Source organism: Hakea prostrata, chromosome 4 (assembly GCF_041222555.1).
Source record: "Hakea prostrata isolate BN-2017 chromosome 4, UWA_Hpros_2, whole genome shotgun sequence".
In the NCBI taxonomy this organism is placed as follows: Eukaryota; Viridiplantae; Streptophyta; class Magnoliopsida; order Proteales; family Proteaceae; genus Hakea; species Hakea prostrata.
The window spans coordinates 4,200,470-4,227,583 of record NC_142603.1 but is presented as its reverse complement, the minus strand read 5'-3'; the positions used below and the strand labels follow the sequence as shown (position 1 = coordinate 4,227,583).

Genomic DNA, 27,114 nt, shown 5'->3' with positions numbered 1-27,114 from the left:
CTCTGCCACTGGGCGTTGGTCTCTAGTCTTTATGATTGGTTCGAAGACAAACCAAAATCAAGAATTCATATTTGATAACTTTCCTCTATCTATAATGTGATCTAGAAATTTGGAGGCAAAGTAAGTACTCTTTAGAGCCGAATTTGATCCGGAAGATTTATTTTATAACCCTATCAATTATTAATGAAAAATTATTTTAGTGTCAAGCTAGGCTGCTTTGATATTTTAACCTCAAGTTACGATTATGGTCTATCGTTGTGCCTAGATTCTCCATAAATAAAATACAATTTTGATTTTAAAATAAATTCCTGAGGATTTAGTCTCCTATGTGTATAAATGAAGATCATCAAAAGGATAATTTCATACATTCATGGCAAGCATAAACATCAAATAATGAATGACACAATTGTTATAGAGTATAAAAAGTGGAACCACTTAGATGATGGCACATAACTAACAAGACCAAAGGCTGGAACTTCGGTGTAGAGAGATTTTCAACATAAAAGTACAACCAAATGAAAAATCCATTACATCTTGCATTGCCAAAAACATTTTATGGCAACGTCCTCTAGGGTCACGGTCACTCTGTGAGTAACTGATGAGTTTTAAAATTTAACCAAGTGGAATATTATAATTCAAATATTAGAATAAATCCATCGATTTTATCAAGTCAAAATACTATATGTAGTTGAATTTACTAGGCATTCATTGGGAATTCACTAAATTCATTAGATATTCATTGGACAAATTTCCTTTGAGGAGAGCCAACTGCAAAAGTTTGCCTCGGATTAGCTCTCTATACCATCACACCCCCAAATTGGAGAAACAAATGAACAGAGAGCAATTCACCACTAGCAATGTTTGGTCAATTAGATGAAAGAGACTTGCAAGATCCCAAGTGATTTCAAGTTAGAAAAAGACTTTGTCTGTTTGAATTGACTAAAAGACATATTAAGGGAAATAACAATATTTCTGGGGTTTCCTAAATAGTAAATAGGGAGTTAACCAATTGGTTGTAATGTATAACTTAATCCTCAAGCATTTGTTTGTTCTGAGTTTGGTCACTCAAACAAACTGTTTCTTGTTTCCCCTTTCATCTAGTTTGAGTAACTTAATTCTTATTATGGTTTCATGAAGGCAAATCCAGTTGTAAGATTTGTAGTAACTTAATTCCCATTATGGTTTCATGAAGGCAAATCCAGTTTTCAAATTTATATCGAAGAGACAAGCTTATCCATGGTCGATTAACAAATTTCACATTTTCTGACTGCCTGCACACAAGCTTTGATAGGCTCCTTCGGAATCAAATTAGGGAGACAAACTAACAACAGAAAAATGTTCCACAACAATGTCTTCATCACAGTATAAACTGCCTCATTTCTTGAGATGGGGGAAGCATGCGTAGGGATCTGATTTGGGATGCTTCGCTTCTGCATGTTCCCTGCACTTCACTTCAGATGTGGTGCAGATGAAAGTCTGCATGCAAACCTTGCACTGCATTCACCAAAATTACCATTGATAAAATTAGAATCACTGCCAAATCTGCTTTCGTTTCAGGAAGGAAAGCACTTCTGCAAATGCCAAGCATTACTACTGTATTATGAGAGCTGTATTAAGAAACTAAATGTGTCTTTTCAACCTGCTGGTTACGGGTTTAAAACTTGGAAACAGCCTCTCTAGCATATAGCAGGGGAGTATGGCTGCAAACATATGCACAACACAACACAACACACCCCCCCCCCCCCCCCCCAAAGGGCCCGGAAGGACCCAGCGGCAGGGAGAGCCTAGTGCACTGGGTTCCTTTATTGAGAAATTAAATAGGTAAACATAACATCAACAATTCAGCAGTCAAGGCAAGAAAGAGATCCAAGTTCTAGTAAATTGTACTGCAAACCAATTTTCAAACCTTGGTTGCTTAAGTTGATAGACAATAACATTTAAACAACCAAAGATACTGGTAAATAGATCCAAGTTACTAAGCATCATTATATATTCTATAGATGCATGACTACTTCCCAAAATTTTCTTCCTCTGACTTTTATCATTTTCTTATTTGATCATCCTATATGGTTTCTGGCTTTACAAGCAAGTCATGAATGTATGACTTCCAGTAAACAGTACTATTGGTTCATTTAAGAAATAAGTTTCCCAACAAAAAGAAAAGCTCCAAATTTCAGAATTCTTCCATAATTACTAATCACTCTTTTTCATAATCCATATTCTTCTAATAAATTTCATCTGCATAAAAATCCTAAATGTACAGGACTGTAATAGAAGGTAACTGGGAATAACAGACAGATTGGAGCAAGGGCTGAAGTAGCAGTGACATTTAGCTTTACAGTCTTAACGTCCTACAATTTGAGAAGTTAGACCGGGGAATAGTTTTGTAATTCATGGGACAAGCAAACCTAAACCCCCACTCTTCTTTCTCAGAAAAAATAGGATAAATTAGAAATAAAAACTTCGCCTAAAGCTTTATCAGCTACAATAAATACTTCCATACTACTACTAAAAGAACTCCATGGAAAATTACATTATCCAAAGTGGCTACAGTCATCAAATTATATGTTAACAATTTGATTTTTATCTTCCACTAGGACAAAAGTGTATGAAGTCAAGAAAAAACACCAAGGTTTTCACACGGACAGAAAGATGAAGACTGCATCTTGTAGTAAAAACAAATGAGAAGAATATAGCAAAGTAACCACGCAAAGACTAGTTAATTATATCTGCCCTTCCAACAGATGATCAAACACCAGTAATTTAGTATAAGTTGATTCCTTCCCAATAAAAAAATTGCGATTCAAGACAAGAAAGGTTGCAAGTATGCCTACCATAACAAGCAACAAGAAGGTAATAAGAACCAGTCATACACTGTAATAGTATTACATGCTTACTTTCAATCAACAACGAATTGTTTCAATAGGAAGATAGGAAAAAAATTCGTGAAGAAATTCTTTCAAGGACACCAAGTTGGATAATATACTGTCCAAAGAGGAACTAAAATTTGAAATTTTCAAACCCAAAGTAAGAAAGTTATCAAATTGCTCTGATAGGCAACAATATAATGCTGCCACGGACTATCATTCAGGAGATGGCCAAACTATCTCTATCAGACTACAAGTCTTGATGAAAGGTTAATTATTACTGGCTCTGAGTCTGTCCCACGTCAGATTGGTACACCTTCAGTTCAAGGTTGATGAAATTAGAACCCGGATTTACTTTAATCAGATTGGAAAAAGACACACCTTAATTTACTCATTGATCTGATAGAGATTTCATCCAATTCATTCAAACAGGCCCAATCAAAAGCATTAATTTCTGATTCTTTCCATCTCAGTCTCGCTGTTCATCCATCATAACATCATCATCATCTCACAGAAAAATAGCTACCAAAAAAACGATTGGATGTCAAAATGCAGAGTAGGTTAGCAAAATGTTCAATGTTTCAAATCACTGAATCTGATTGGGTAGCAATAATTGCAAGCAAAAACTAATAATTGAAAGGTGGGAAACACAATCCACCCCTTAGCAAACCCAAACCCCCACCTCTTATTTCTCAGAAAGAATAGAACAGGATAAAATAGAAGTCAGAACTTCCCCCTAAAGATTTATTCCTACAGTAACTATTTCCACAATTCTACTTAAACCAACTCCCATGGAAAAATTATATCTTCCAAAGCAGCTACAGTCTTAAAGTTATATACTAGCAATTTGATTTTTATCTCCCATTAGGAAAAGGTGTATGAAGTCAAGAAATACAACTAGGTTTCCACAAAGATAGCAAAATGAATAAAATCGCATCTTGTAGTCAAACAAATGAGAAGTAAACAATAGCAAAGTCACAATGCAAAGACTAGTAAGCTTAATGACCTCCTTCCAACAGATGAACATCAGTAATTTAGCATAAGTTGACTCCTTCCCAAGGAAAAATTTGTAGTTCAAGACAAAAAAAAGTTGCAGGTATGCTTACCATAACAAGCAATAACAAGGAAAATAAAAAACAGTTAAAAGGATATTAACTATTTACTTTCAATCAACAATAGAATGTTTCGATAAAAAGATACGAAAGAATTTCATTAATAAATTTCAAGGACGCCAAGTTGGATAATATATACTGTCTAGAAAGGAAATAAAATTTAAATTTTCAAACCCAAAGAAAGTGAGTTATCAAATTGCTACTGGTAACAATAGACTGCTGCCACGGACTATCATTCAGGGGCTTGCTAAACTATCTTTATGAACTTATTCTCATCTTGCCATCATATGATGGACTACTAGTCTTGTATGAAAGGTTAATTCTTACTGGCTCTGAATCTTTCACACGCCAGATCAGTAGGCCTTCAGTTCAAACTTGACGATATTAGTCACTGGATTTAATTTAATCAGATTGGAAAAAGCCACAACTTAATTTACTCAATGATCTGAAAGAGATTTCATCCAATTCATTCAAACAGAGGCCCAACCCAAAAGCAAATTTCTGACAGTCTCGCTGTTCATCCATCATAACATCATCATCTCACAGAAAAATAGCTACCAAAAGAACGATTGGAGGTCAAAATGTAGAGTAGGTTAGCTAAATGTCCAACGTCTCAAACCATAAAATCTGATTGGGTAGCAATAATTGCAATCACAACCTAATAATTGGAATGTACGAAATTACCAGCCACCTCTTACTGAAAAAAAATTTTCTTTCAATTTTTACAAAAAGAAAGGCTTAGTTCGGATAGTTCTGGAAGCTTCTCCCGATAACAATCCACAATAATCTCAAGACTATATCAAAGCCGAGAATCCAAATCCGCTACAAACTAATTTACGGCGAAATGAAACACCAGAAATTTCCTACTAATAAGCAAAAATTCTCAGAAGCAATAACTCCGAAGTCCAAAGCACAATACAGGAATCAATACCAAAACAGGAACATATAAATTGACGTGGTTACCTGGATCGACATCGCTTTTTTGTTAGTTTCAAGTTGGCTACCTGCATATCAAGGCGTTGGGGGAATCACCAGAACGATCAAAGATCTAGGAAAAAGAGGGGAAAAACACACAGATAGGAGATGGGAATATGAAACAAACCCTCTGCTGCCGGGGCGGCCCCCCGGCGCAACCCCACCGGAAAAACTACTCACACACAAAGCACGAAAAACAGAAAAGTGATGAGCAAAAAAGAGAAAGTTACCCTTCGAGGATTTCATCTTCTCCAGGTTCCTCTCTCTAGCCGTCTTGGCCTTCTGCCCGTTGCCTCCGCCCATATTGATCGAGACAGATAGCAAAGAAAACCCTAGTTTTCCTTGCGATGGAAATCTGTGGAAGACGACTACTAGAGGAAATGAGAGACGATTACACGGGGTAAAAGACTAAAGACTGGAAGACTGCAAAACCAGACTACAGAAGGCGAAATTAATATGCGGCGGAGAAGACAAACCGACCAGGGCCCACCACATCGCTGGACACGGAAGGATACTTTTTGGTCCTCATTCTTTTCTTTTTTTTTATATGGTTTGCCAACACCCGTTTCCAAGCATTTTGGCCCTGAGTCAAAATGTTCGACCCGAGTCGCATACCTAGCTGTGGTGGGTGAGTCTCCCAGCGAGAATTTTTGCATCCACAAAATTTCGATATTGGAACCTTGCTTAAGCGGACCAAGCTGCTTACCACTTGGACCAACCCCCTTAGTTACTTTTTGGTCTTCTATTCCAGTACTTCAAACGATGCTTAAAGTTCAGTGCACATTTGATGGGATCACCGTTCAACAAATCATCAATCTCAACATTCGTGATTCCGAATCTCCGATAGGGTGAGACACCTCAACGTTACTGCATACATCAGACGTGGCTTAATCAGACAGTTTAGAGAGGGGTTGAACCTTGAAACCACCATCACTTTTCAGCAAAATTAATCGCCCATCTAGTTCTGTGATTTTTGTTATTCCGCTCTAAGTTGGAATTTGAAATTTTATTTGGTCTATTTTTATTTATTTTTTTATTATAGATGTATGACATGTGTCATAACATCATATCAAATAGTTGAAATTTATTTATAAATCACATCAAATAATTGTAATTAAATTTAACAAAAGAAATAATCTGACTTATAAATAGACTTCAACCTTTTGATGTAATATTATGACACATATTATTACACTTCTACATGGTCTATTTTCTTGTCAAAAATAGATAGGTTATTAGTCCATTAAAATTACGAACAAATAACGCACAAAGACCTTTAGATCCCTCCAAGCCATCTACTCCTTGTATCCTTTAAAACCCAAAGCCTTTCCATTCCTTAGTCTAATCCCCAATGGTACTTAGCCTTCTTGTGTGATTTCTATATGACAAAGTGCAGCCAAATCATATTGATCTTGAAAAAATATTTTTGGTTTTTTTTTCTTCTGAATTTTTTTGCCCAAAACCAGAAAGATCTTGCGAATTCACATGTGAGAGAACATCCTCCTTTGGGGTTCTGAGGTCTACATCTATAGTATCTTGTCTCTACAAATTCCTAGGTATTCTGGACCCACTTGAATATTCCTAACCATTGATTCTAGCACTTTCAAATCACAACCTTCATTGTTTCCTACCTCACCTATAAATGGGGAGGGTCTCATTTACAAACATCTAACATGTGAGCAATACAAGTTCTCTCAAGGTCTCTTGGCTCTAGCTTTCTTCTCTCTCTCTGTCTTTTGGTCTTGGGTGCTTCGTTCGTTTTTGTGTTTCTCTGCCCCCGGTCTCTTTGTCTTGGCTCTTTTGTGGCGCCTTCTTGGGGTCTCTGGCGTGCCTGGTTCCTTTGGGTGCTCTCCCCTGGGCCCCCCTTGTGCTCTTCCCGTGTGGGTCCGCGGTGTGTGTGTGGTTGGTTCCTCGGCCCTTGGGTGTGTGGTGGCCGGTGTGCGCCTGGCTTCGGGCGTGCTGGAGGTTGACAACTTCCTTGGCCTGGGCGTTTTGGGCTCGTCTGGGTCTGCCGTCGCCTGCAACTCTACCTCCCGCCGCTCTTGGTGGGGGTCCCTGCGTCGTGCCCATGCCTGGGAGACTTCGAGGCTTAGAAACATTTTATCCGGAGAATCTGCATTCTTGGCCCGCATCAAGAGGCTAAAACACGGGGTCGTTCGACTACGTGAAGGAGTTCTCAACACTCATGTTGGAGGTCCAGTATGCCAAGAGAACTTCTCTTCGACTTCATGGATGGGCTCCTTGGGCCTCGCAGAGCTACAATGTCGGGTGTACAGATCTTGCTCGGCTATGGGCGGGGTCCTTTGGTTTGGGCAGTCTGCGCTTGGCGGTGGGGGGGGTCCCCCGGGGCACAAACAGTTATCTTCGACAGGAGGGTGGCAAGCAATTCCGCCGCAAGTGCTTCCTTTGTGATGGACCACTTGGGCTGGGTTGCCCACGGGGCCCTAGTGCACTCCTCGCGGTGGAGGTGCCTGGATCTTGCCGCTTGGTGCTATCGGCCAAGGCGCCCCTCATCCAGGGGTTGTGTCGGGTGCGTTCTGGCATGGCAGGGCTTGGTTGTCGGGGCCCACCTTTGTCTCGGAGGGGCTTTGGGGCTCGGGGCCTTGCGTCCTCGGCCGCCCTTCGGGGTTGCGTCGAGTGCATTGGGGCTTGGAAAGGCACCGTGGACTTGTCGGTCGTGACATGGACGACTTCACTTGGTGCTTGGCTGGATTCTTGCACGGGTCAGGTCGTACCTATGCCATTCTTAAACAAGGTGTGCATTATGGAGGAAGGAGCACCTTGTTGGTCCCAACGATACGGGACTGGGGGCCGGCTTCTTTGGCCATGCAATTGAAGGCCAGGGGCGTCACACTTTGGCGCCTCTTGGGACAGGAGGTGTCCCCGGCGGCCAGGGTCGGACTCTGGATTCAGGGCGTTGCCCCCGGTTGCCCGCCTCCCGGCGGTTGGCGTGGCTGTCTCTTGGCCACGGTTGCCGGTGCACCCCTTCGGGGGATTGGTCATGGTGAGTTACTCCCCCAATTCAAGTCCTTGGGGTGCCGGCTGGTTCGTCGTATGAAGGCCCGTTCATCGTGAAGGTGGGTAAGGTTTCCTACCAACTAGACCTCCCACCAAAGCTCAAGATCCATCCTGTCTTCCATGCAAGTATGTTGAAGCCTTACCAAGGAATCGGAGGATCCTAGTCTGGCTTCTACAGCACCTCGCTACAACTCCTTGCAGCGGAACATATAATGGCGGTCGAGTATGCGCACGTGGGGTGCCTCCGTCGGGTATTTGGTGGTGGGGTTGCCGGCGGCGTTGTCGCCTTGTGCTTCGCTTGGGTCCCGTCCCGCGTCCGAATAGGTGGGGGAGAATGACACAGCCCAATTTATCATAGGCCCAATGGTATAATATTCATGGGCCACACATGGGCTAGCCCAACTTAGAAATAACACTAATGGGCTACACTTAGCCCACATTCTAGAAGGGAGGGAGATTCTAGAGGAATCTACATCTATAAAGTATCTTGTCTCTAGAAATATCCCTAGAAATATCTAGACCCACTAGAATATTCCTAACCATTAGATTCTAGACACTTGTACAAATCACAACCATTCATTGTATCCTACCTCACCTATAAATAGGGGAGGGACTCACTTGTACCAAGCATCAAACAAGTGGGCAATTCAAGTTCTCTCAAGGTTCTCTTTGAGCTCTAAGCTTTCTTCTACTCTCTCAGGGGTTTGGCGACTTAGTGCAGAAAGTGCTAAGTGCCGGCACGGTTGGCTTAGTCAATAACTAAGGCCCCCCGCCCGGCGGGGGGAGTTTTTTTTTGGGGGGGGGGGGGGAGGGGCGGGGGGGGGGGGCGGGGGTGGGGGTGGGGGGGGGGGGGGGGGTGGGGGGGGGGGGGCCTTTTCTTTTTTGGTTTTTTTTGTTTTTTTTTTTTTAAAAGGTGGGGGGGGGGTTTTTTCCACAAAATTACCCCCCTTTCCCCCCCCCCCCGGGTGGGTGCCCCCCCCCGCGGGGCGTGGTGGTGGGGGGGGGGGGGGCTTCTTTTTTTTTCTTTTGTGTGCGGGATTGTTTTTCTCTTGATATCAGGGGGGGGGCCCCCCCCCCCCCCACAGGGGGGCCCCCCCCCCCCCGGGCGCCTACCACCCCCACCTTTGTGGTTACTTAGCCAATTCGAGCCCCAAATAGGAATATTGTCCCCCAAATTGATGGTCCACGCCAACCATTTGACAAAAACTCGTATCCTCTCAATATGCTACAATTACACCACCTCTATGAAGGAGAGCTTCCTAGTCTAGCCTCTGAGAAATACACAATTAGGAAAATAGATAGATTTTAAGAAACTTGCCTACTAACTTTTATATTTGCTAAACGATCTCCACGCTACTTTACATTGCAGAGCCCTAGCTCTTTTGAATTAGGATTCTTTTGAAACCAATCCCACCCCTTCCATTTGTATGAGTCTTTTCCAGGCTATCCAATGCATTCTTTCTCGAACAAGCATCTCCTGCCTTGAAGAGCATAGCCATGTCTTCTAAAATGACTTGAGGCATATGGTGCTAATGGTTGAACCATTTTACTTAATGAGGCATTCTCTCCCTAAAGTTGAAGCTTGGATCCTACCATATGTAGGACATAGGTATCACCCTCCTTAAAGTAGACTTTTCAGGTTAGTGAATCCTATAATTCACCGGATAGTCATGGAGAGATTCGCTCAAAAGAGTGGAGTCTAATACCCCAAAAGTGTGGGTCTCAGTATCACATGTAAAGTCTTGAAAAAAAGAAACAAAAGAAAAAAGTATCACTCATTCACTTGTAAAGTAAGAAATCCGAACTTACTGGTATGGTATTTCTTAATTATCTCCTTAGAAATGCAAACAATTATATGATCATCTCTAAAACTTACGAAATTAAATATTAATTTCATATATTACAAACGATTACCTTTTATTTTATTTTAAAACCCAAAAACACTCAACCATGTTCTTGTGTATCACAGCCACTTTTGCTTAGGCGAACAAATCCCTTGATAAGTTCTTATTATATACAATTCTCATTCTTTGCAATTCCTTGTAATTCATATGTAGGATTACGACAGCTGACAATTAATTATCCAAATGTCATAACCCAATTAGTAAATGAATTAGTAAATCCCTAAAATTTATCTCAATTTTATCTCTATTCTCTTGTTAAGATTTAATTTCAAGAATTTATTAAATTCAGTTTTTAGTTGAATTATTATTTTAACCCTTGGATAATTATCAGCCACGTCTCAAGCAAGGTCCGACATGTCGCCAAAAGTCGACCAACTTTTGGTAGGGGGTTCGATGAAAAATCGAACCCCTGTTTCGAAGGGTATTTCAGGTCATTTTGACTGAAATTTGACATGTAACCTAATTTGAGGCCAATAAACACATTGGGAGTGTTATTTTGACCTAAAACATCACTTAACCTAAAGTTTATAATTGGCACATGTCCGGCTATATGCGGGCAAAACTGGAAATTTGAAAATTTCATATAAACTAATGTAAATATGCAAAGAGAACACAAATACACAATTAGTAAAGAGATGCATTAAAGTTTACAATTCATTATACAACTATGTTGAGTATGGCTCATGCTTCACATATTGTTGCCGACAGACATGAATAAACGAAAGGTTGTGCGATATATTACGATTTTTCGGCGATATATCGACTTGTCGGCGATATCGCCGACATAGGGCGATATATCGCCATCGCCGACATATGGTAAATGTCGTGTCGCTGGAGGGAGTCGTGTCGCCCCGCAGCGACACGTGTCGGCGATATATCGCCGACACATTGAACCATGGTCTCAAGTGTGACAATCTTATATTGAAATTGCAGATAATTGTAGATAATATGAACCCCCAATGCCTCTTGGGATATTCTTTCCTCTTTTGGTCTTTCTTACTTCATGCCACCATTTTCATTATTCGTTCAATGATCTCTTTTCTCCCGGGTGGGGTTAGAGCTTTCAATTCTTTGGGTACAAAAAATAATTAATAAATTATTTATTTTTTATTTAAATCGAAACTCCAATATGAAGTCAAAAGAAAGGCATCGATACATTTCACGAAAGTTAAAAATGGAAACAAGATTGAAAAAGTTCAAGGAATATAAATTCCATTCCTTTCTTGCGTCTAGTAGCAAGAAAGCAAAATCTTTTCTGTCAACTCGTAGGAAAGAATACGGTAACTGTTAACGGTCACTCGATAATCCTGGCCTTTAAATACGTAGTTTGTAGTATGTGGGTCTTTTCAACGCCCTTTTGTGTTGACACGTGTCCTCCAGATACTCACTCTATACATCCCATCATATACATTCATGCAGATACGACGACGGTTCATCCCAGATGGCGATTGCTGACCTACAAAGACAAAACACACCTCTTTCTGCCAAACGTCCGACGATGCAGAGACTGCACGGTCTGAGAACGTCAGGAATTTCAAAACGGTTAAAATAGACCGACACAGCCCCAGGTTAGTTCTGTCTCTTAATTTCAAACCGCCACTTGACCTCTCTGTGGTTCTAACGGCTGAAGGTGACCAAGAAGGGATTTTGCTTATGGTGGTAGGGTTTGATTTTATTATTATTATTTTGTTTGGAATGAGAATCATCTAGGCCAGTTTGCGGGCATCACGACTACATCTACAAGGCGTTTTTTATATAATTAATATAAGCTTTTTTGTATTTTTGAACTACGACCTCTATGTGGAAGCGTTGAGCTTGCGAACTGAGCCACCTCTCGGGTCTAGATTTTATTATTTCCAACCAAGAATTTTGATCTCAACCGTCTATTTTTTGAAAAAATTAATTTTCATATTTTTGAGAAATGACAGTCAAGACTAAAATCTCGGTCGAGATCACCAAGATCTTGATCTTGACTGGTTGCTGCCAAATGTGCATATTAATTGTGTAGTATCCAAGCAATTTCCAAGATAGACTGCTGACATGGTGATATTTATTTGACATTAAATGGCAATATATATATTTTATTGAAACTCTTTAATTGTTGAGATTTAATAAAATTTATGTAACAATTTCCAACGGAGACATCACCATGGAACTAAATTCAAAAGTTGTCAATGTAGGGTTGGTTAACTGATAAGATTTATATCTGGCAATGAAGAAGCCTACCAATTAGGAAGCTGTAAGTTCGAACTCATACCAACAATATATGTAATGTCCCCCCACCTCTTTCCGGCCTAAGGTGGGACCAGCTTCAAGGTCCATTCCGGTAGGAAATGGATCATCATTTCATTTTATTGTAAATGTATGTCATGTGTTCTGACATGTATGAGAAATACATTGATAAATTACATCAATCAACTATTTGATGTGACTAATAAATGAATTTTAACCATTTGATGTGATTTTGAAATACAAATCACACGTCTATTAGAAAATAGATGGTCTATTTATCAAAAGGAGATGATGCAGCTACATTTCCGGTGGGGACACCTTGCTCTACCAAAGTTGCCACAATGCCATATGACAGGGAGCGTGGTGGGCCCAACTTCCTTATAAATAGATGATGGGATTAAATTTTTAATCTGTATTGCTCTGTCCTCCAGAATACGGATACCTCTCCTTTCTCCCCATCTATGCCTTGTTATTATCATCACTCTGATTCATAAGCGATTTTGCTTTTTCAACTGCGAAACAAGTTACAGGAGCATAAGCCATGGAGTTCTTTCAGGAAATCTGCTTAACTATTATCTCTTCGGTCATCTTCGCGTTCATCTTGAGCAGGCTTCTTTCAAAGGCGTCAGCTAGAGATTCTGGTGAACAGGATTCTATGTCAGGACTTGAAAAGAAATTTGATGGTGGTGTTGTTGGGGAAAAGAGAGTTCGTAGAGATGAAGTTATGAATCTAAGACTGAATCCCGAGGAGAGAACTGAATTTGTTGGTGAAGCTCTGAAGGCTGATGAATTTCAGGCTGATTTGGCTCAGGAAAAGTTGGAAAGACTGCAAGGAAGCGGTGAACGAGTTGAGTTTCGTGAAGGTGATCAGATGGAGACGAAGGTAAAAGGTTTAGAAAGACTTAAAGCTCACGAGTGTTTGCAAGAGAGGGCGGAAATTAATTTGGTTGAAGAAATGCATGAGGTTGGAGAAATGTCCAAAATTGATACGGAATTGGGAAAGAACGACCAGATACCTGCTGCTACTAGGGATATTGGATATGAAACCCATCAGCAAAAAGGAATTGAAGGAACTCAGGGAACGGAGAAAAGTAGAGTCAATGATGAAAAAGGAGATGATGACGGCTGGGAGGGAATCGAAAGAAGTGATTTGGAGAAGCTTTTTGCTGCCGCTGTATCTTTTGTTCGTTCTACGGATAACAGGGATCGTTTGTCGACCGTTGACAGTAATGTGCAGAAGCAACTTTATGGTCTTCACAAGATTGCCACCGAAGGGTCTTGCCACGAGCCTCAACCAATGGCCCTTAAGGTCTCTTCCCGTGCAAAGTGGTACTAAACTTTCCTCTGCTCTTTCGTTTTGCTGATTTCCCACCTGTTTTGTACTGCTTGCTGTACTGATCCCTTATTACTTGCTGAATTGTCTAGACATCTAGCTTTGAATCTTATGATATTCACTAAACTGAGGTAGCGACTGACTATTTAACAAATTAATAACGAAAAAAATATCCAAATTTGTAGGTTAAAAGAAAACCAAGCATTCTGCCTTAAAATGATGGAGCGAGAGGAAAACATACAAGTTAGAAAACGGGGTGAGGATGTAAGCAAAGTGCTGACAAGAAACAAGGCTGGTTATAAAAATCCTAACAGTTTTGCATGAAATTGATGAATTCGAAATTGGAGATGAAGCACCTTCAAGTAGGTATATGGTTCAGCATGTGTTCCCCATTTCTCAAATCCCTCTTATTTTGAAACAACCCCCTAAAAGGATTCCTTTGTAGGTCAGTAGCTTCATTTTAAGCAGGTTTGCTATCCTAACCCATATAGACCACAGTAACTAATACTGAAATTCTAGACATCAAAAGGGGAGAGAATCATCTTAGTAACCAGTGATAGTTGTATTTCAATAAAAGTTTCTCCAATGAGATTACTTTCATACAAAAAGTTTGTAGAACAATGGAGATTGGCAGTATACTAAAACACCTTAAGGATCAAAACAAAACCAAATTCAGGGGTATAGTGTGATAGCTAGTTATACTAACAGGGTTGTGAGATGCTATATGTGTGTGATGGAGGGAACTGGTTGCATTGTGCAAGGAATGCGTGGCAGCGTTTGGGGAACATGAATCCGGAGGTGGCTATGGAGCAATATGTTTCTCTTCTCTCAGATAGTGTTCCAGGGTGGATGGGAGAAAGTCCTTCAGTAAGTCCTTTACTTTGAGAAATATAATTCTAAATGGTCTTTTGGTAATTTGTGCTTGGAGAATGCTGGATCCCCATGTTCTTTGCTGTATGTCTGTAACAGGTTGACAGCAAAAAGGATTCTATGGAATCTGTAATATCTAGGGCTCAAGATCCTGATATAACCACACTTCCTCACCGGCAGCTTAGTTTGGAAACTGAAAGGTTGAATGTGATATCTTCTTGAGACAGTTCTACATTATCATCTTTTATTTTTTGATATATTTCTTATCCATTTCTGTCATAATATAGGAAACAAGATTGGAAGGAGCCTTCTGTAGAAGGAGGTGATCCCATCCAGGACCCGAATTATTTGGACAGGGTATAAACTTGTGATTTCCTCTCTTTTTTCTTTTCTTTTTTTATTTTATTTTCAAATTTTTTTTTTAATATTTTAAAGCAAGGTCAAAGAAAGGGATGATCTACAGATATAATAATAACATGTAATGATAGTCTGTTAGTATCTTCATTGTTTGTACTATAAATCTCTGAAAGAAAAAGTGTTAACCTTCTTTTAATTGTCTCTTGCTTTATTCCCAAAATGTAACTTACGCATGTTATAAAAGGGTTTTGAAATTCTAAAAGAATTGATTGATTTAGTTTTTATGCGAAGTGATAGGATTCACCCTCTTTTTGAAAAGAAAAAAAAATTATACTAAAAGGCCCTTGGTTATAGAATATAAATATCAGAGAGAAAGCAGAGTGATAATTATAGAACCTGAATAAGTTGCTGTATAGGCGGTGTATTTGTTTTTCTTACAACTTTGTGAAACTTTCTAGTTCATTTGAGGGTTTTCTGATATATTCGTAGCTGGATTAATAATTGTTTTCTGAAGGCAGCTAGAGATCGAAGATCTTGAGTTTCTTGTTTATTTTCATGATCTAGAAGTTTCCATTCTATAATGTTGTTTCTTAGTTTAAGAATACCAAGACTCACAACTGAAAATTTTTCCTTCACAAACATTGAGACTATCTTACCATTCAAAGTGTGCCTCTGCTTATCATATTATCAAAATCCAAACTTGGAGTGAGGATGCTTTAGAGTGAGTGAGTATCACACTTCCACTTCCATTTCATATCAACATGGTACTTGTCTATCTTTAGTGGATTTTATGCGGTTTTCTGGTTTTTTCTCTTGATTCTTTTCAAATCAGCTATTAATATTTGGATTCTAGAAAGATGCATCAGTTTAATGATTGTAACCAGTTAGCATGCCTAGTATTTCCAGTTTATTTTATCTGTTCTAGATGCTATGAGTGAGTTGATCCTCTGACAGGTGTATAGAATGAACAGTTTCTAGGCAAATAATCTGTGACATGTTTTGCATGCAACTTGCACTTGTATGCTGTTTACAGATATCCATTGGCTGTTGAGCATGGAAACTTTTATATGTAGATCTCTTTCTGTCCACTTCTTGAATGAATTCTGAGTTAGATGCAATAGCCTTTGGCTGCTCTGATGTAATTTTTGCCAGCTATTATGTTTAGTCATCTTCTATGGTTAATTCTGAGAGATTTCCTCGAACCTTAGCAAGACAATTAGTCTGGGTGTCCATTTTTGTTGGCCTCTTCCATGTTTCCAGTCTTCTACTTGCATTGTAATCACATTTACATCACACATTTTGAGAGAGAAAAGTGATACTAACTTTATAGATCTGACAGTATTCACTCCGAGTAATCTGAGCAAGTGACATGCATATTGAGTCTTACTAATGGTGTATTATGAAGTTGCCTTTAGTAATTTTTAACACTATTTGTGGCAATATATAGTAGCTATGTTGTTGATAGTTCATGTCTATGATTCAAATCATTAAAACAGAATTATAAGTCTCACATCTTATGTGACCTGTTATGTGGTGCAAATTTCAGGACAAACTATGGTAGAGTCTGTGTTGCAGCAGACTGCTTACAACTCCAGGAGCCATTCTCTTGGGTTTTCCTCAATAATAAAAGGGACAAATCTCCCAGTTACAAAAAAAATTTGGAAGTTACAGGTTTGCTTGCTGTATAGGAGGCTTTAATGCTGCTTTTACTTTTGACTTTAATTAATGTTCCCGTGTTTTAAGGGTCAATATGATGCATTTTATGCATGTATATATTTATGCAAATACTGATTTCACTTTTTAATTAGCCATGTTAATAATTTTCTTCATATGAAAACATGTAAATGATGTATATGGTCTTGTAGGCTTCAATCTTTAGTCTTGTTAAAATAAAATAAATGTTTACCTTCTCTTTGTTGTTTGTCTCTTAGTCATTTCCTGATGCATTCATTGTACAGTTGTAGTTCTTTGTTTACAACAATTTAGTGAAGGTGTGAGAAACCAAATCCAGCACCCCCTTCTTTTTTTTACCTTCCTGTGGCCATCTATTCTAAATTGATTCCTCAGGGAAGAGAGCCCTTTCTATCAGGTGTGCTATGGGAAGAGACTGATTTAGAAAGTATTCTGAAACTCCATTCTCTATATTTTAGTGTCAAAACACATTGTACACCTAAGTTGTTCTGCAAGATTGCAAACAGAACTTAATACAGACAGAAAGAGTGAATGAATTGAAGATATTTTCTGAGTGTCAAATGCCAGCAGATGCTGTTAAATTTTGTATAGGCTCACCAGTCGAGCCCTGCGTCCATGATATTGCATTGATCCCTTTGATTTAAAATTAGGGGAATGGAGATTGTCTGGTGCAACAATTCTTGCGAGATAACGAATTCTGAAGATATTGTATGTGCCCCTCACAAGTTGCAGTAGGGTCAGTGAGGTGCACGGATATGATGTTTGAAGGGGTGCTAGGTATTTGTTATAAGGGGTCATTCTTTTGGTTTTGAAAGAACAAACAGACTGAGAAAAGTGGTTTGAATGGCGGTTTTTGTAGAACATGCACAATGTGTTTTAAAGGGGGAATGGGTACTTAACAAAATGGTTTTGATAGTGAAAGTCCTTTTGAGACCACCTCCACCCTTGCTTGCAAACCCTCTCCACCTTGCTTTTGATCTGTGTTCGAGAACTAGATTTTCCATATTATGGATCTAATTGGAAAATATTTCCAGGACTGATTTGTTAAACACCTATTTTTTTTAAAATGATGGTCTCTTACTCACAGGCATCTTGAAATGATCTTTCCTTTATAATCATGTGGGAAGGAATTTAATGCCTTGATATTGGTTTTAAGGAATTTTTTTAATTAATTTATTTTGAGAACGATGAACATATCAAAGTTAGTTTTACAAAAAGGGAACGGTTCGTTTATTAGAATTGCCAGGCTTGTCAAATGTATTTTGTTGTTTTTCCATGCTCTGAGAACAACGGGATGCCAAAAATAGTTCTCTGATCCATCGCAAACATATTCTTAATGTATCAATAATTTATTCTCAAAGCGCCATTTTCTCTCGGCATAATGTGTATCATGGTTTTGTTGGTGCAGATTCATAACGACTGTCTCATTGCCCAAACAATAGAATGAAAACCCATCAAATGATTATTTGGTTTCAATTCGATAATTTTGGTATTAACAAAAAAAGGCAAATTGTATATGGACTACTGAATTTGTAATCAATTATATCTATTATCCGTGAGAAAAAATTAATTACGAATGCCTCTTGTAAGTATTGGGTTCAATGATAATAAATGTTATAACAGGTATATATTATCAATTCAAAAGGCCAATCCAAGTTAGGGATATTAATTAGAGTTCGGATCAGCCATTAATTTAATTTTTTAAGATCATTTTTTATAATAGTAATTTTAAGTTTTTAACTATAATATTAAATGATTAAAATGTCTTTAAAAATTAATAGTATTTTTTCTTTCGAGAGGTAATCCAAACTGAAGGGAAGTATTCCAGACTCAATTACTACAGCCTTCTTTTTTCTGTGGTAAGAATTATTCGAACCATTGTTGTAAAGGAATCAGCCAAACTATCGGTTTCAATTTGAATTTGATCTGTCCTTAACCCTGAATCAAATCAAAACCGAACCAAACCGATTGGTACTGTTACCATTTGGTTGGCTCGGCATAGCTTGCCTAGTTGAAGAGCGATCTGATGGACTTCGATCTAGGGAAACGAAACAAGTAACAATTACAACAAGAACACCCGCCAAATGCATTGTGATTTGCTCGTCGAGGCTTTCAAGTGTGCAGCTCTCCGTTCTTGCTTGGCAAAATTCGTATGCTTTTCTTCCACAACATTTCGTGTTCTAGGGTTTTGAGATCTAAAATCTCCTTGCAATGGGAGTCGTGATCGAGAGTGAAGTGTGGGAGCCGAAGCCCATCCTCTATGTCTTCCTTTTATGCTCCTCTTTTTTCTCACTCATTCTTCTTCCTTATTTCACGAAGAACTTCAACAAAACTACTGGTGTCTTCGATCCTCCTGGCTTCTCGTCTTCATTCCTTCGTTTCCAGAGAAGTTTCCTTCTTATCTATTCACTCGCTTCAGGTATTACTTCTGTGTATTTTATCTTTGCCAGTTCATCTCACTAATTTCAAGTCATCCTGTTATATTTGCAATATGATCGATAGTTCATCGATTAATCTTTCGGTACACTATTTCTTGTTTATGTTGGTTAGTTATTTGTGTTTTTTCTTTGCGCACGCCAGTGATGGAAGGTCTCGGATCAGTATTCGGGGAGTTTGAATATACTTCCCATGGTATTAGCAGGGAACATATATTGTTGTCTCTCTGCATAGGATCTGCTGCTTCTCTGCTTGTTGGTTCCTTATTAGGCATGCTTGGTGATCTAATGTAAGTCATCTTTCTCCCTCACTTTCTACTTTTGGAAATTTTATCTGAGATCCAAGTGTCTCGGATTGTAATATTTACTGCTAAGTGCTAGAACATGAATCCCCTCACATTTTACTGGCATTGATGATTGAAGAATTGGTTTCGTTTATACTAGTTTTTCAGTTCTTTTTAGATCGACGACGGTAAGAGAAGTAAATAGATCTTTCAAATCAAGTTGAAAAAATGAGGAGAATGGAATAGTATGTATGGACTACTAAGATGACAAGGAAGTAAAGGATTTCTTCTGGTGCATTCATAGGTCAGCAATTGAGAATAATTAGATAGCTCTAAATGAGTTGTGACTTGTGAGTGCCTGTCGCCGCCCATTTTGGTTTTTGCTCTAGTTACCAGTTATCAGAGTAAATTTTAATGAAGATTCTTCTATAGTTAGTTCTCTCTGACAGACTATTGTACTGAAAGCTAATTGATTCGAATTCTGAGAATGTAGTTAAATGTAACCAGTTTATCCTTGCATGCTTATATGCAGAGGTCAAAAGAAAGTTTGCTTACTGTTCTGTGCCCTCCATCTGTTGGTTGGCATCTGGAAGAGGCTGACCATGCATCCATGTGTTTGGGTTGCAAGTATCTGTCTGGCTCTTGCTTCTTCTGTCTTCTCCTTTGGTTTTGAGACGTGGATGGTTGCTGAACATGAAAAGGTTTGTGTTACATGACTGCTACTCATTCTTTGCACTAATAAGAGGCGAAAGTACTTTATGTAGGCTCCAGGTTCTCCCAAAAACTGAAATGCTCCTTCTTTGCATCTTTTCTTTAGCTGGACACGGGCCTGCATGAATTTACTGGCATATACAGGATTAACTGTTAATGCTAATATGCATATGCATGTAATCTTTGTTTGCAGTTGAGTCATAGACAGGACTTTTTGACTGAAACGTTTTGGCTGATGGATTTTTCTGAGTCTGCCTCTCATATTGGAAGCCAAGTTCTTGCTAATTGGTTTGCTAGTAGAAGTGGAGAGCAGAGATTTGAATTCCCCTCAATTGCAGTGATTTTCTTGGGAACGATATGCCTAATCTATATAACAAGAGAATGGAAAGCAAGTCCAAGTGTAGTATCCCTTGGGAGCTATAAGATGTCTTTTTCTGCCAGAATTCTTGGAGGTAAGGTTATATATCTCCATATGCCTTTTTCTGATAACCACCTCTCCCTCTTCTAAAAATAAAAGATAATAAAATTAAAAAAGATATCTCTGTTACATGTCCACTGGAGCAATCTGGTGACAAATAGGAAATATTAGAGAAATAAATGTAGGCTCACTGCAAATAAATACAGGTATCTAAACCCCAATGGGTTGCTTCAGTTGGCAAAAGAACAACACCTCATAAGTGAGAGGTCAAGAGTTCAAATTTCCATGGGGCCTGGACTTGTCTCCTATATGTAAGTTACCCCATCTCCTAAATGAACAAGTTACGGTTGCCCCAAAAAAGAAAAAGGAAAAAAAAAGGAAAAAGAAAAAAGACAGTATCTGCACACTGATGCTTATAATTTAATATATGATTTAAATAAATGTACATGCACGCTGATTCAATGATATGGGTATATGACTTAACTTGTCAGGATTATCTGGTCAGATAATATTATATATTATTTAAAGGCATATGGCCAATAGATATTTATGTAAGCAAACACTAATGAATGATACTTTTATGTATTTCCTTGGAGTTTAGCATCATGGCAGTGAAATCCTAACAACCTACACTACCACAGAAAAAAAAATACCATCAACATATAATGCAGTTTTTTTTTTTTAATTTAAAATTTTATTATTATTATTTTTTTTTTTTTAAATTTTAACTTTAATTGTTATAGCATATATGTTACAAATAATTTAATCTAGATTTAAGGTATTATAAGAGCTAGGGACAGACCTAAGATGACCTTCAAAAAAGTGAGAAAGGATATGCATAGTTTACGCCTTATATCTATCTGGTATGGCCTTAGACAAAGCTGATTGAAAGACAAGAATCCATGTAGCTGACCCCATTTAGTTGGGACAAGGCTTCTCCTTCTTGTTGATCTACTGCAAATGATTGGTTGCCCTTTAGTTGGAAACTTAGGTCATTCCATTACTTTATGGCTAGATATTCCCTTCCACCTTCCCTGGATGAGTTTGAAGATGATTTGTTGATAATTTGATCCAAGTTTTATATATTCTTCCTTTAACTTTGATTTTGACATTACCTCTTCATGATCACCCAGCATTTTGATGATGTTTGGAGTTTGATCCCATAACCTGACTAGAGCCAACCAAGGCCTGTACAAGCTGTGCTGTTGGCATCTTCCAGTTAATGGTATATATTTCCCTGTGCACTTGAAGAAGATAAAAATTAGTGAATGTGAACTGACTATCCTGGAAAGTCACACAATGCTATTTGAAAACAAAGTCTCTACAGACTTATCGAATTGTAGTTTAGATATGCCTACAGCCATGTTTAAACATCCATTTACTTAAGAATGCATACTCTAGTTTCGCCTTGAAAGGCCTTGAGTTTGGTTAGGGCTCACCCAATTGCATTCAGGAGACACTAAATTCCTACCATACCAAGTCTATGGGTTGAAAGAAGTCTTGAATCCAATTGTTGCAACCTGTCATTATAGATTGGGTAATCTAGCATTAGTCTGGTTGGCTGAGGTACTTAATGGGTAAAATGGCATATGAATGTTGCTTATGGCAGTTGAAATGAAGAATTTAAACAAGTAGTGTAGAATTTTTACCCCAATGAAATTTTTGTTGTATGCAGTATGCAATTGATCATATGTATGTAAATGTATACATACATATTTAGAACATTTAAACTAGTATATTATTTACCATGTGAGACACATGTTCTGACATGCACAAATATGTTAGTGGCTGTTTTCATCCTGTATCTCAACCTTAACTGAACACAACCCAACAAAATAGGCTGGTTCAGTTTGGGTCCCTAATGCCATTAAAGAGCATCTTGTGCAAATTACCTTGGATTATTGATCATAATCATTTGATTCTACGGACATACATGCTGCACATTTCCATACCATGAAGAATAAATGACAAATAGGTTTTGCCAGGATGGTTAACTGACAATTATTAAGGGGTAAAAATTTGAATATGCATGAATGTTGCCGTGGGGTTAATCTTCTAGAAATTCAAGTTCAGACATATCCCCTTTGTAGGTATTTCCAAATGCTCAAAATTGCATGACTATTGTCACTGTATTATTTGTTCTTTTTTTCCCCTGAATTTTATTTGTTTTCATAGATAAACAGATATTGTTATTGGCATGGGCTCAAGCATGTATGCAGTTTGCTATTATGGTCGTCTGGATCCTATGGGCACCAACAATTGTGGTATGTTCTACATGCAATTGGGGTTTGAAAGAATATTTTCGTGTCTTAGTAATAAATAAATGCTTACATATTCATGACTTCTTGATTACTTTATGCTTTACATAGTGAACTTTGTTTAAAGAAAAATGTATAGATACATCACTGGAATTAGCTTAGTGGAGGTCTAAACTATAAGCATGACACAGTATTAACAGTTACTTGTGGTCGAAGGCTAAACTGTAAGCATGAAAATGAATTTACTTACATATTAATTTACATTGCAATGCACAACTTTTGCTGATCAAGCAAAGAAATGGGTTGAATGTCCTAATCCCTCTCTGTCTAGAACCTTTCTAGAGTATAGTCAGGTTTGTGCATTGTCAACCAACAGTGAGTCTTGGAGTCAGAATGGCCAATCCAGTACTCATGGAATGTTGCAGTTGGAAATTCAAGGTTTTGGATATTGGATAAGATTCCTTATAAAGGGTCTTATGGAGAGAATCCGAGAAAATTTTCTTATATAGATCTCAGAACTTGCCTCTGGGTGCAACACTTAGCAATTCGAGGTCTAGGGCTTCTAAATAGTAATGCCATTAAGGTACGTGGATCTCTAATATGTAGACTAATCTAAGGAGCTTGAAATGATTGGAACTACGTTGGTGGTGATATAGATCAAAACAAGAAGAAGAGGCCAGAACACTGTTCATGTTAACAGTCACAGCCTTATGTTTGCCTTTGTGAGAATATTACTAGGAGAGTCTTCAGGGCCATAAACCAGATTACATGAAGACCTTATTGGGAGATTCAATTTTGCCTTTGATGGGGATGGTTTTGTTAATTCTTCTGAAATTTGTTTGAGTTCTCGGATTGGGCTGACAGAATTGTTTTATAAGGTGGGGAACACAAGTAAAAGATTCGGCAACAACAATTATGTTAATTATGTAATCTAAGAAATGAGTTGCATTTGGAGCAAGAATCAGTTGGCACTTTGACAACTTCTAGACAGCTTAGAGATATTAATTTAGTGAGTTTCTTTTTAACCTTTTAGGTTATACCTAATTTTTAATTGTATTATTGTGTTTCTAAAATTACAATTTGTTTAAAATTTTTTTGTAAACCTTGTCATACTATGTTTCTAATTTTTAGTATACTTTCTATTTTATGTAAACTTGAGGCGCAAGATATTGCTGCTTAATGCTTTTTAGAAGGCACCCGATGGTCTAATGAAGATGGACTGAGATTGTTTTTGTGCAAGAACTTTGTCCTGATGAGAGAATGAACGGCAGGTGAGAGTAGCTGAGAGAACTGAACCGTGTTCCCTTTTATGTTACCCTTATATTTTCTTATTTTATTCTCTTCTTTATCCACCCATTGAGTTTTGCTGCTGGTGCTTCCTGTTGATTGCAACCAACTGCCATTCTAACAACCTGAGAAGGCCTGGAAAACATCTCAATCAACATGTAAGGCTGCAGTTTCTATACACCATTAACTTGCATTCCAGTTTTGCAGCTGCAACTTGTAGAAGACGTATCTCTACAAGCTGTCTTGAATTGGCTGAGATTTCGAGGGGTTCTTCACTGCCACCAAAGACCTACATTCAATCCATGTTTGGGGTCTTAAGCGTTGCTGATTTTCAAGATACAACCTTACCTTCAATTTCCTATTCGAAAGGGCATTACCCAGCTGAGGCTTCTGCTATTGCGGTATCGGCAGGGTGTCATAATATATGCAGCCTTACCCCTGCTTTTGCAGCCAGGCTGATTCCGGAGCTCCTATTTCCCTTCTGCTTTCTGATCTAGTACTTTTTTCTGTCTCTGGAAATCATTGATCCTATTGTACCCGAAACAGAAAGAGTTATTCGTCAACAAGAGCTTGTTGGCAACTTCTTTCAGAACCAACGTTGTCATTACTTAGTTGAACTTTTTCTAGTTTATACTGGTCACATATAATTAGTTTGTTAAATATTTTTGCCTTGGTGAAACTGGCTATATTGTTAGCAGCCTTTGGTTTGAATTTCTTTTATTTCACTTGTATCATTCAATTTGCTCAAAATAAATAAAATGTACCCACTGCCGAAGGCTTCTGCATAAGCAGAGTCCACCGGGGGGGGGGGATTTTCCTAGACAGCCCACCCCAACAATTTCTGCTGAGAGGTTGTTTTGATCAATATGCACAAAATAAATATTAGGACTAATTATTATGTTTAGATTTCTGTTTTGTTTCTTGTAATATATGTTTAAAATCCAGCAACAAAGCCTTCCTGCTTTTACTTTGGTGTAAAAACAATCTATTATTTTATTTGAGCTAATAGAGTATCACAAAGCAAATGCTCTCTCAATTCCACCCCCACCCCTGCCAATTTACCCCAAAATTAGTTCAACATTTGTGGTCTTATGTATTCCTTACCATGTTTTAACCACCCTGTTTTAGGCTGACGGACGAGAAGTGAGACTAGGGATGATATATCCATGTTTCATGGGTGCAAGAATTTTAGGTAGCACTGCAGTTCCATGGTTCACAAGTGGACCATCACCAATTCGCAGTGAGGATTATTTGCTGTTCACATTTATTGTCAGTGCAATTATCTTGTCTATAGTAGCTTATGACTATCAGGTACGTATTTCAGATTATAGATAGGAAGAACAATCCTTTGATTATCAAAAGCTGCAACTAAATGCTTGAAAGTTTAGACTTCATAGTTGCACTCTGCAGGAGATTGGGGTTTTGGTGATGCTGTTTTGTGTCTTCCATGCTTGTGTTGGTTTGATATTACCTTCTCTTGCAAGACTCAGGACCATGTAAGAATCACATCTATTGTTTCTTTGTAGGAGTTTTCTTTAAATTTCTATTGGTTAGAGTAATTATCAGGGGATTTTTAATATTTCATTTGCTAATACTGTTGCACAGGTATGTGCCAAATGAATTGCGTGGGGGGATGATAAGCTTGTCTGCAGCTCCTGCAAATGCTGCAATGTTGTTTGTTTTGATCCAGGTATTTTACCTTTCTCGTTTAGAAGAATTCTCAATAGGGTGATGAAATTGAGCCACAACCCCTATATCTGAGGCCAAATTCAATTAATGGTACAATCGTCATAAGTTTGTTTCATATCATGTTATAACTCTTTTTCGGCTTTGGAGACCCGTCTTTGATTGGTTTACAAAATGAACCCTAAATCAGGTGGAATGAGGCATGGCTTCATGACCTCAGGTCCATGCTTCAACGTTGACTATTTAGTCATTAGTACACTGATGAGTAGAAATGCTGTATCTTGGAGCATTCCTGTGGTTCGATGTAGGATGGATCAAGATACCACTTTGTTACCCATGAAAAGTGGAAACCCCATTGTTGTTGATGGCTCTGCCTGCACTCCCATGACCTATGTGTTGATGCAGAAGCCATGCTCCTTGGTGCCAACTCACCCATAACTAATATAATGTTTTGTTCAATTTTATGGATTGGGGAGAAAGAAGGGAAGAGAGGGGGGTTGGGGGGGGGGGGGGGGATAGGTTAAGAAAATGCGAAGGGAAATGTGACGAGGCTTGAACCAAAGACCTAGTAGTGGTGTCCCTTTTAGTTGTCACAAGCTACCAAATACACTAGGCACCTGTTCAGTGCGGCTTCTCTATGAAGGCTTGAACATTTTATGGGGATGCTTGGATGCTCACTACTTTACTTTTCTTGCAGAGGGCTTACCACCAAAACTTTGAAAATTCAACAATAGTGGCATTTGCTGCTTTTGGGCTGTTCTCAGCTGCTGGTTGCATGCATGTATTAAAAAAGTCGGGAAAACAACCTCGCCAGAGTTGGCATAAATTGTAACAAACCGAGTTCCAAACTGAATTGGGACCAGGTAAATGCAGTATTTTCTTCGCACTAAGATGGTCCGGATGTACGAAAACTTGCCGTTTAGGGGGTGCATCTGTGGAGCTAAAAAATAATCCAAAAACATGGTGACTACTTTGTATGTGAGCTACAATCTCTTGTGCTCCCACCATGTGCATACTCAGGCAAGGCCACACCAAGACAGGAGAGTATTAGTGGCTTGAGGATGGATTGCTGAGATGATGATGTCAGAAGAATTGACAATGTCGGCACACTACTCAGTTCAGTTTTGAGCAATCTCAGGCTCCTTGAGTGATGCTTGTGTGGCCGTTCAACGTCTGCCTTGTACCCCCCTGCGTCTCAAAATGCACAAGCTTTGTTTTGCGATCGTAGGAGGCAGTAAGTATTCTTCACACCCCCTTTTTCACTTTTTATTTTTATTTTTGAGTCAAGCTACTAACGTTGCCAGTAAAGTTCCTTCTTGTAAGTCAGAAACGATTGATGCCCATCAGATCAATGCATTATTTTCACTCTAACCATGGTCTGAGGTATTGGTATCAGATCCCCATACATCCTGATACAAAGAACCTAAGACTTGCACCATCTACCGGCAATGCAATTAGACATGGTTTCACACCTGTGCAAAAACGGTATTAAAAGGTCTAGAATTGTCAAGATGCAACGGGTGAAGCTCATTGGCGTCCATTTGCATTCCGCTTTCCTTTCTTAAATCTCTTTACACAGGTATTGTCAGCTGGGAAGTAACAATATTCTCTTAAAGAGGGTCAAGGTGGAGATGATTTTAGATCTTCATGTTATAAGAGTGACCCTTTACTATCA

The 27,114-nt window shown here is 38.6% G+C and overlaps 3 protein-coding genes across 4 annotated transcripts; 2 read left to right on the top strand and 1 right to left on the bottom strand.

The window, feature by feature from the left end:
- Nucleotides 1-919: 919 nt before the first annotated feature.
- Nucleotides 920-5,391, bottom strand: LOC149017202 (uncharacterized protein At2g23090-like). The gene is made up of 3 exons (XM_089151530.1): nt 5,185-5,391; nt 4,943-4,983; nt 920-1,494 (listed from the first exon to the last, which is right to left on the bottom strand). Exons 1-3 carry the CDS (start codon nt 5,255-5,257, stop codon nt 1,375-1,377), a joined length of 234 nt encoding a protein of 77 aa, XP_089007656.1. The 5' UTR covers nt 5,258-5,391; the 3' UTR covers nt 920-1,374.
- Nucleotides 5,392-12,541: 7,150 nt separating this feature from the next.
- On the top strand, nt 12,542-16,710 carry LOC149017201 (acyl-CoA-binding domain-containing protein 3-like). Of its 2 annotated transcripts, XM_089151528.1 has the most exons (5): nt 12,542-13,437; nt 14,203-14,308; nt 14,411-14,511; nt 14,599-14,668; nt 16,215-16,710. In XM_089151528.1, exons 1-5 carry the CDS (start codon nt 12,650-12,652, stop codon nt 16,227-16,229), a joined length of 1,080 nt encoding a protein of 359 aa, XP_089007654.1. In that variant the 5' UTR covers nt 12,542-12,649; the 3' UTR covers nt 16,230-16,710. The 2 variants fall into 2 exon arrangements, with proteins under 2 accessions (XP_089007654.1, XP_089007655.1); XM_089151529.1 differs by lacking the exons at nt 14,203-14,308; nt 14,411-14,511; nt 14,599-14,668; nt 16,215-16,710 and adding an exon at nt 13,627-14,196.
- Nucleotides 16,711-18,304: 1,594 nt separating this feature from the next.
- Nucleotides 18,305-26,926, top strand: LOC149017200 (Major facilitator superfamily protein). The gene is made up of 9 exons (XM_089151527.1): nt 18,305-18,779; nt 18,941-19,085; nt 19,612-19,780; nt 19,984-20,242; nt 22,384-22,472; nt 24,882-25,064; nt 25,164-25,249; nt 25,359-25,443; nt 26,137-26,926. The coding sequence occupies exons 1-9, from the start codon at nt 18,572-18,574 to the stop codon at nt 26,269-26,271; spliced, it is 1,359 nt and encodes a 452-aa protein (XP_089007653.1). The 5' UTR covers nt 18,305-18,571; the 3' UTR covers nt 26,272-26,926.
- The last annotated feature ends 188 nt before the right edge of the window (nt 26,927-27,114 follow it).